General features: G+C 37.7%; 1 protein-coding gene across 16 annotated transcripts in view; it reads right to left on the bottom strand.

The window, feature by feature from the left end:
• Window positions 1-6,300: 6,300 nt before the first annotated feature.
• The window catches only part of LOC140730432 (estrogen-related receptor gamma), a 231,489-nt gene continuing 228,092 nt past the window's right edge, over window positions 6,301-9,697 (bottom strand). For all 16 annotated transcript variants that reach the window (XM_073050820.1, XM_073050829.1, XM_073050836.1 and 13 more), the window contains one exon: window positions 6,301-9,317. In XM_073050820.1, the coding sequence (XP_072906921.1) occupies window positions 9,073-9,317 (245 nt within the window). In that variant the 3' untranslated portion in view covers window positions 6,301-9,072. The remainder of the gene's footprint in view (window positions 9,318-9,697) is intronic.

Raw genomic sequence — 9,697 nt, 5'->3', positions numbered from 1 at the left:
GCCCAGAACCATCAAACACTGCTCTTAAGATAACCCTTTAATTCCTGGAATTATTCTTGTAAATCTTCTCTAAAGCCTCTCCAATGTCAGCACAAGCATTTTTAAATAACTGGCCCAAAACTGCTCACAGTACTCCAACTGAGGCGTTATCATTGCTTTTACTGCATATTCTAGTCCTCTCAAAATGAATGCTAAAATTGCATTTGCCTTCCTCACCACTGACTCAACCTACAAATTAACCTTTAGGGAATCCTACACAAGGACTCCCAAGTCCCTTTGAACCTCTGATACTTTAAAGTTCTGCCCATTTAGAAAATAGAATGTGCTTTTGTTCCTTCTATGGAAGTGCATGACCATACACTTTCCGACACTATTCCACCTGACACTCCTAATCGGTCTAAGTCCTTCTGCAACCTCGCTGCTTCCTCAAAGCGATCTGCCCCACCACCTATCTTTGTATCATACGCACACTTGACCACAAAGCCATCAATTCTTTCATCCAGATCATTGACATGTAACATAAAAAGGAGCAGTCCCAACACCGACCCCTTTGAAACACCACTAGTCACCGCCAGCCAACCAGAAATGGCTCTCTTTATTCCCACTCTTTGTTTCCTATCAATTAGCCTATCCTCTGTCTTTGCTAGAATCTATCCTGCAATACGATGGGCTCTTATCTTGTTAAGCAGTCTCATGTGCTGCACCTTGTCAAAAGCCAACTGAAAATCCAAGCACACCGCATCCACTGATTCCCCTTATCTATCATCTCCTCAAAGAATTCCAACAGATTTGCCAAGCAAAATTTTCCCTTAAGGAAACCACGCTGGTGACATCAGGGAGCTGTAATGAAAGCCCAGACTACTGACATGCAAAATTAGCTGACCGCCTTATGAGGTGAGGAGAACAAAATACTAAGGGTTTCACAGGGTCTCACTGCAGTCCATCTGCCAGCACTTTCCTGAGAACACAGAGGCCAAAGGCTAGTGAACTAACAATGGAGCTTGGATCTGTTTCCTCCCTCAGGAGGGAAGCCTTTGTGCTTCTATCCTTTCACTCTTCCAGTACGCTTGAATCAGAATCAGAGTCAGAACCAGATTTATTATCACTAACATGAAATTTGTTGACTTGTGGCAGCAGTACAGTGCGAGACATGGATACTGTGGCAGATACAGACCAGCCACTAGGCCTGACTGCTATCTACTGAGATGACAGTCTGCTGCTGGGCCTCTGGGCCTCCCAGGCTCAGAGCTGCTTGAGCCTGTCATCCAAGGCCATCTTTAACCTCTCTGCTGAAAATTAGCAGCATTCCACCACCTGGCTGCCACCATTCTGTTATCCTTGCTTTGAAACACTGGACGATGAGGGGCATATCTGCAAAATGGTATGGCATCACTCATAAATTTAGTTCAGAATGCTATTTTGCACTTTTTAAGAAATTCTGCATTTTAGCCAAGCAGGCACTATGATGACCAGTGACAGAGGGAAGTGCTGAGTGGAAAAGTTATTGCAGATGTAATTGGACTTCAGATTGTGGCATTACATTTTAATGAACTCCACTTGGGCAGAAAAGAATAGATTTCGTTTTTGTCATCCTTCTCCCACCTATCAAATGCTGGTGACAAGGATATTGGAGGGTATGCAGCATTCAATTTTGCGCAGAAGACCTGAAGTCAACTGAAGCTCCTTCAGCATGTGCCTTACCACTTCGTTATAGACTCCAGCAATTTTAAAGAGCTTCATGCAGTATAGAATCATAGCAAATCTGGCAGGAAACAAGCAACACCAAGACTCTATATAATTGATGATCTATTTAAATGAACATGAGTTCTGTGGAGATTTGGCTGTCTCCTGCTGATGAATTTATGTCCCACCTTATAATATTAAAATGCGGCATTGCCTGAAATTTTAACCTCCAAAATGGTAACAATTATTATCAAATTAGCTTTGCACACTGATTGGTATCATGATATGTTCTCTTCCTTACTTTCAGATACCATCCATTGTACCACATTCATGAAATGCATCCAATGAATGGCACTTTAGCATAACTTGTTGCCAAAAAATCAGATGAAAATATCACATATTGCAATCCTTGCTTTCAATTTTTCACTCCTGTTATTGAATAGATTCAATTTTTTATGCAGGTATATCAATCTAGATAACTTAAAAAGAGTAATGTATTAATGTGTTAATCAAAATTTTTAAAAAATTATTAGAGATTTGAACAAAGCCTAGAGATTAATGATGTGCAACAATAGAACATTCATTTTAAATACTGAAAGAGACAAAGGTACTGCTTTAACACTTTGAACTTACTGATAGGACTACTTTCAATTTGAGAACAGGTGCTCAATAACATCACCTTCATAAATTCTAACTTGGTCCCTGGTAGTTGTCTACAACAATTATAATTTTTAGTAGGCTTGCAGATCATTCTGTCAGGCAGTTATCCAGTGGCATGCAGATATGATGGTGCTGATGTTCCTATATTATTTTCACTTTTCCACCATTAGTGACAAGAAAAACATTCAGTCCTAAAAGACTATATCCAAGAATCCTCGGTATTTGACTGAGGTGTAGGAATGGTGTTAGGGAGTAAAGTATAAAAAGCAAAATAAAAGTGAAATAAAATGAATGGAATATATAGACTAGTATTGGATCAATAAAAACTCAGAAGCCTCGTAACTCTGCAAGAATGCTGCAGAGTTGAATAGCAATTTAAGTGCAAGGAATGGCATTATACTCAAGGTGAGCTTCCAGGACTTCAAAATACATCAGTGGAACCCACGGTAATCTATTCTTCTCTGATGACTTGCTAGCCAATTCCTCCCCACCTCCCCACCCCAAAGCCTGTGGTTCTGAATAGAACTATTTAGCTTTCAAGAAGTTTTGAATCTTCCCAAACCACAATTAACTCTCGTAAGGTTAGAGGAAAAGAAAAAAATACTTCCATACCCAGTGCGATGAAATCTAAAAAATTATGCATGAACTCAGTGGAAGGTTCACACACACACACATACCCGCCCACCAAAACAAAGAGTCGAGTCTCAGGGGCAGGAATTCATACAACCATGTTTCAGATTTCAAGCCCTTGCCAAAGCCTTAGTAACTTCAGGGTCTAATTCTTTACTGTTAGTCAGCCCTGAGGCGCAGAGGAACAAACATTGCTAATCAGGCAGAAATCAATCAAAAAGATTTCACTATTTATGATCAGACTTAATTTTTGAAGCACTGATTGCAATTAAGTAATAGGATTTTCAATGCATTTGTCTCTCTCTTTACCTGTACATGTATAAAATTTCAAATTGTGATGAAAGATGAAATATTATTTCCAAATAAATGCAACACACACAAAATGCTGGAGGAACTCAGCAGGCTAGGCAGCATCTATGGAAAAGAGTAAACAGTCAGCGTTTCAGGCCGAAACTCTTCATTAGGACTGGAGAATAAAAAGGATGAGGAGTCAGGGTAAGAAGGTGGTGGAGGGGACAAAGAAATATAAGGTGGTAGGTGAAACCTGGAGTGGGGGGAAAGGTGGTAAAGAGCTGGGAAGTTGATTGGTGAAAGAGATACAGTGCTGGAGAAGGGAGAAATCTGATAAGGGAAGACAAAAGGCCAAATTAGAAAGTGGGAGGAGAAGTAGAGGGAGGTGATGGGCAGGTAAGGAGATGAGTGAGGGAAGTGGGAATAGGGAATTGTGAAGGAGAGGGGTGGAGGCATTACAGTATATTTGAGAAATCAATGTTCATGCCATCAGACTGGGGGCTACCTTGATGGAATATAAGGTACTGCTCCTCTAATCTGAGTGTGACCTCATTGACCCCAAAAGACTCACAGGTGAAGTGTTGCCTCCCCTGGAAGGACTGTTTGGGGCCCAGAATAGTAGTGAAGGAGGCAGTTGTAGCATTCCCAAATAAATAATTCCCAACCCAAATCTGAAGAGATCAAAACCAACTGGATTTTATTTTTCCTCATTAAGAATCTTTATATATCTGACCACGCTGATTCAGAAAAATCCAGATTCTCACCTGCTACCTGTAGCACACCCATGTGGTTTACAGAATCCTTTTGGAATATTGAGGAGTTATTTGCATGAATTGGTCTTGTTACCACTTTATGCTCCAATTCAGTCAGGGTTAAATTGTGAGTACGGTGGATCAACTTAATGTCAAAATGATCACTTTGATTAATGAAGGTTGGTGCTTACCCTATGAGAAACAATAATAAAAGATCTGATTCTGATTCTTTCTAGTTTCGATTTAGAACCAGCACCTATATTAGCTTTGTAAGTTTACTGAATCATTTTCTAATTCTGTTCATTTCCTTAGTCTAAGACTTCTTATGCAAATAACACTGAGTTTGAGGGAACTGGCATAATATTCCATTACTGACAATGATAAAGTAACAAATATTGTGGAAGTTGCAAATCTAAAATGAAAATTTAAGTCCTGATGAAGGGTTTGGTCCAAAACGGTAACTGTTTATTCTTCTCCACAGATGCTGCTTGGCCTGAATCAGAACCAGGTTTAATATCACTGGCACATGCGGAGTTCCTCCAGCATTTTGTGTGTGTATTACTCTGGATTTCCAGTATCTGCGGAATCTGTTGTGTTTAAAGTTAAAGCAGAAAGTGTTGGGTGCACTCTGGAGTTGGCAGCAACAATGGAGGGAGAACAAAAATCAGGTTGATGGCTTTAGCATTTGATATTGCCTGAATTGTTCAGTATTTCCCACATTTTCCATTTTCAACTCTTTGCTAAGGCTGTCCTCAAGATGTCCTCAGAAGCTGCTGCTATATTTTTTTCCCTATTCTTAAATCATCTGGTCTCATTGAGGATAGCAGCTTAGATAAAGAACCACTCTGAAGAGTTCCTAAAGTTAGCACCACTATCTTAAAGTTCCCTGTGTTCATCTAACCCTTCAATTACTAATCTTCCTTAACTTTCATTTGGTATATATCTAACATTTCCTTACCTTCTTTGACATTTCCATGGATACGATAGTGCACTCACTAGCTCACCCCAACCTGATTACACTTTCTTCTACTTTGTCTTTGACTCTATGCCAATCTGCCAGTGCTCTATCTCCATTGTATCTCCCATTGTCTTCAACATTTCATTAACAGTTCTTCCAAAATATTTCCCATTTCCTTTAACTGAGAATTCCCCGCATTGTTATTGACATGGTTCTCAACTTTGTTTCATTTTCCACATTTCTGCATCCACAACTTTCCACTCTCTCAGGACCATGTCAGGCTTCCCCATCCCAAACAGCAGTCATTTTCCACCAATACTTTGTGTGATGCCACCATCAATCACGGCTTTCCCTCTCCTCCCAACATTCTAAACGCACCATTCGTCAGTTACCCTATTACTCCTCCAACCCACCTCACTGCATCTACCCAAGTAAGCACAGAAGATTCAACATTTAATTATTTCATACCCTGTTTTTCATGTGAGTCAGTGATTTACTTGTACTTTTACTAATTTCATAAATTATGTTTACAATGAGGTGAATTCTCCATAAAGTCTCAATTCAAATTTGTGACTGTTCCACTGAACACCTTCATTTAGTCTGAAAATGTGACCATGAGCTTTTGGGTCAGCTCTCATGTCAATATAAGTTCAAGGAACCTTTCACCTCACACTTCGTTAGGGACATTATAGCCTTTGCTTTATAGCACAATGTTCAATAGGTTCAGATATTTGAAATCCCATGTACGTGTGCAAACACAATTCTTTTGCTTGGCATTAATATCACTCCAGTTGATCTATGTTGCCATCTAACTAATTTGCTTTCCAGGTCCCCGCTCCCAATTTCTCTGCAAATCGAAACTTTTCTTCCCAACTTTCTTTAGTTCTGATGAAAAGCTACTGACTAGTAAGTAAAATTACTGCAGATTCTCCCTCCACAAATGCTGCCTCAGCTGTTGAGTATTTCCAGAATGTTCTGTTTTTAATTTTAAAACACAACTGTAATGCGGTGATGTGTGGATTGCAATGAAAGACAAGCTAGATTTGATAAAGATCTCTGTTTTCAACAACATCTGACTGCAGCTGATCTACTCGATCAACTTGGAATTTCTGAATTCCTCTATTGACACTGAAGAGATTCTATAGACCTGAGTGAAGAATGGGATTACTCTAAGACTGGCATAGATGGACAGAAGTTTGCTTCTATAATGGAAGAAAATATGTAAATGTGAAATGGGACTATAAAAGTAGAACAAGCAACAAAATTATCTCAGCTTTGTTCAGATCTTTTCTTCCAAAAAACACACACTCTACCAAATCAAGCATGTAAAAGTGGAAGCTTGTTTAATATTGCTCTACCATCATCCTGAAAGGCATAATTAGAGTACACATTGGAACTGATTAAAGTTACAGAATCATTGTCTCCTTTTGCATTAACAATATATACAATATAAAATAAATACATTTACACAAATGGACATTTGTCAGAGCACACAGTATGATACACGTCACAAAAATATACAGTTGATTGTTTACAGATGTGAAGCACAAAGCTTGTCTAGACTACAGACATGGTTTTTCACTACAGATTAAACTTCAACTCCTGGTATTTGTAGCTTTTTTAAAACTTTTTTCTCTGCTTTTAAACTTTGCATGTAAGACTGCCGTAAATTGTTTGTAGGCAGGTAAACACAGATGCATAAATAATTTAAATACAACCACCAACACCCAACATTCTCTTCTATATAAGAAAAATAGCTGTTTATAATTTTTTCATATTATTTTGAAACTTGTCTTTTTTTAAAATGCAAATAGTGGAATAAATATTTGTTCTGATTGAAATGCAAGTGCAACAGTGAGGAGTCGCACAATCATATTGCCATAATTAAACAGAAAAAAAGATCATTGTAAAGAAAAGAAAGGAGAAAAAAATAGATACAGCTTAAAACGTAGAACCATTTTAAATATCTCAGTTTGCTGCTCTGAGTACTGGTAAGTGAGATTTTGCTGCTGGTTCTAACCATAAGCTGAACAAAATAAAAATTTAAATCCTTCCCTTGCACTCCACAGAGCTAAGCTCCTATTACTCAAAATCAGCACCTTACTCCCAGGAGTTGGATTTTTTTTTAAGGGTCGTGCCAGCTTCTTAGTTCCCTATTACAGCTATAAACCTCAAGTTATTGACCACCTGAATGAGCTGCTAATGATGAATAAAGTCTAGAATCACAGTACAGTCAATTCTCTACTGAGAAACCACAATCTACTATATAGTCTCGTACGGCTAATGATACACAGTATTTATAGCACAAGGTTGATGCATACCGTCAACCTTTTTGTCTTTTTTCTTTTTTTTTTGTTCAAAGCACACAATGTAGCAGTAGTTTGGGAAACTTGTATGCACCAAAAACTTGTAACGACACAAAGCTGGTTTTAACAACTACTTGAGATGTTTGAACATAGCTATATTTACAGCATTTAAAAATTAGACATTTACCTATTGATTGGAAATATTCAAATTCTTTTCTAAGATATACATTGTTATTCTACAATAAACTGTTACACAAAATATCCCTTTTTAAATTAATGATTTAAATGTGTATTGTCAGAAGAGATATTTGTTCTGATTCTTAAACTATTTGTTCTTATTATTAATAGGAGCAATCTTATCACCAGTAAGGAATAGAATACACTATCTCCTGAGGAATTTTACATCCATTACTGTCTCTAATTCTACCCTGTGTCTAATGCGTACAATCACAAGAATCTAACACCACAATAAGAACAAGACAACAGTCTTTGAATTCAACTAAAATTAGAAGAACACAGCAAACATGAAACATTGCAAGCTGAACTACAACATTTTTTTTTGTTTCCAATACATGACCTCAGGTTAGGCTCACAATCTTTGATTACATATGTGTACACAGAAGAGGATGTCACATGGTACAACAGGGAGCAGCTACTAATACTGACATTTGAGTACTTGGTACAGGTTAGCGTCTTTGTTTGTTTTTAAAATGTAGCAAATGTAGCCTTTAAAGGGGAGGAAAAACATCTGATTAGTCGCTAAATCAAATTTACACCTTAACAGTCATGTTTTGAATGGTTAATAAATATGTCTGCAAAGTACATTATTTTACATTAGTACCATATTTTGAAAATATGCTGGGATAAGCTAGTGTATAATCTTGTTGCACTGGATTCAATTGTCAGATTGACTAATCTATCAATAAAGGTGTAACCTAATTTCAGTAGTGATCTTGAAGTTATGCATTACTCATGTTAAAGAAGTTGAGGATTTTGACTGAACTGGCACTCAACATAAATTGCATCCATAAAAAGTATGCACCTTCTCATTCACTATTGCTTAAGATAAATTCACAGATTAATAAAATGGCTGTAGTGGTAAAGCTGGTACAAAAAACCCATAAACAACATCAACAACAAAGGTTTTAAAAAAAGTTTTGTTTGTTCTTCATAACTGTCCATCGTTTTTCCAGCCAGCAAAGAAATGCAGTATTTTCAGTATTGCATGACTGTGTAAAGCTTACTATTCCCTGAAATAGACATAGTTCCTAACCTAAGAAATATCTGGAAGACTTGAAAACAATTAAGGAATTAAATGGCTGTAACTGATCTAAGGTGGAAAAAATGCAATGAGAAGCAGCCAATGCAACGCTGCTCCGATGCCTAATTACAGACTGTTCATATGGAACCTAATACTGCATCCAGTCAATGCGCTGTACTGTTAGGTAAAACAGTTGTCAGTCTGAATCCTTTGTTGATGGGGATATTTTTCTTCTTATTAATTCAGTGGCATCCATATTATGGATTCCCATCCTTTGGCAGGGCTGGCTTCCTTCTCTCTCTTCATTTAGAGACCTCATTAAAAATTTCAACAGCAAAATCTGCATGAAAAAAATCTTAGAAGAATGAGAAGTTGAAAGCTGCTTCACAGTCATACTGCTAAATATCAGTGCAGTTTTTTTTTCAATTAAACACTAGTTAACTTTTGTCTGTTTCAATTCCTACATTTCTTCCCTTTGCTGTGGCCTAACCCATTCTGTATGTTTTCATGGGAAGGCCGAGGTTCCTCTAGTCAGACCTTGGCCTCCAGCATTTCCAAGAATAGTTTGTGCATGGGAACTTTGCCTTCCAGTTTGATGTTGTAGAAATGCTGCACAGCTTTGGTAGAGGTCTGCCGGAGAAGAGGGAGCGTCATCAGTAGCTTACCAGCACGGCGTGGATCTTCTCCGTGCTGCCCAGCCTCATAGTCCTGCAGTGCCTCATGCAAGACATCTTGCAGCTTCTGAACAGCCTCAACATCTTCTATGTGCATTGAATCTGCAAGACAATAAAACCAAACAGGAAAACTCTTTAATGCCACTTTAATTAAAGAAAAATATGCATATCTGCATGTTGACTAGTTTCACATCCGATTGAAAGATGGATCATTCAGCTAAAACACAATTTATTGTTGATTTAAACAAATTGTCCTCAAACTTTAAATGAAAGATCACTTCGTGGTTTTTCATTTATCTATTTGTTGAATGTCTGCACTATATTCTGCAGATTTTGAGCTTCGAACAGCTGCTTAAATTTCATAAAATTAATCAAGTACTAAGGAACATTTTTTAACATTTAAGTTTTATTTATAGTCCACCTCTTGAATCAGATGTGGTTAGACTCCCAGGAACACTCCAAACAGACAGTGAGCACAATAC

Source organism: Hemitrygon akajei, chromosome 7 (genome assembly GCF_048418815.1).
Source record: "Hemitrygon akajei chromosome 7, sHemAka1.3, whole genome shotgun sequence".
Taxonomy (NCBI): Eukaryota; Metazoa; Chordata; class Chondrichthyes; order Myliobatiformes; family Dasyatidae; genus Hemitrygon; species Hemitrygon akajei.
The sequence above is the reverse complement of the archived record's forward strand: the minus strand, read 5'-3'. Positions and strand labels throughout refer to the sequence as shown.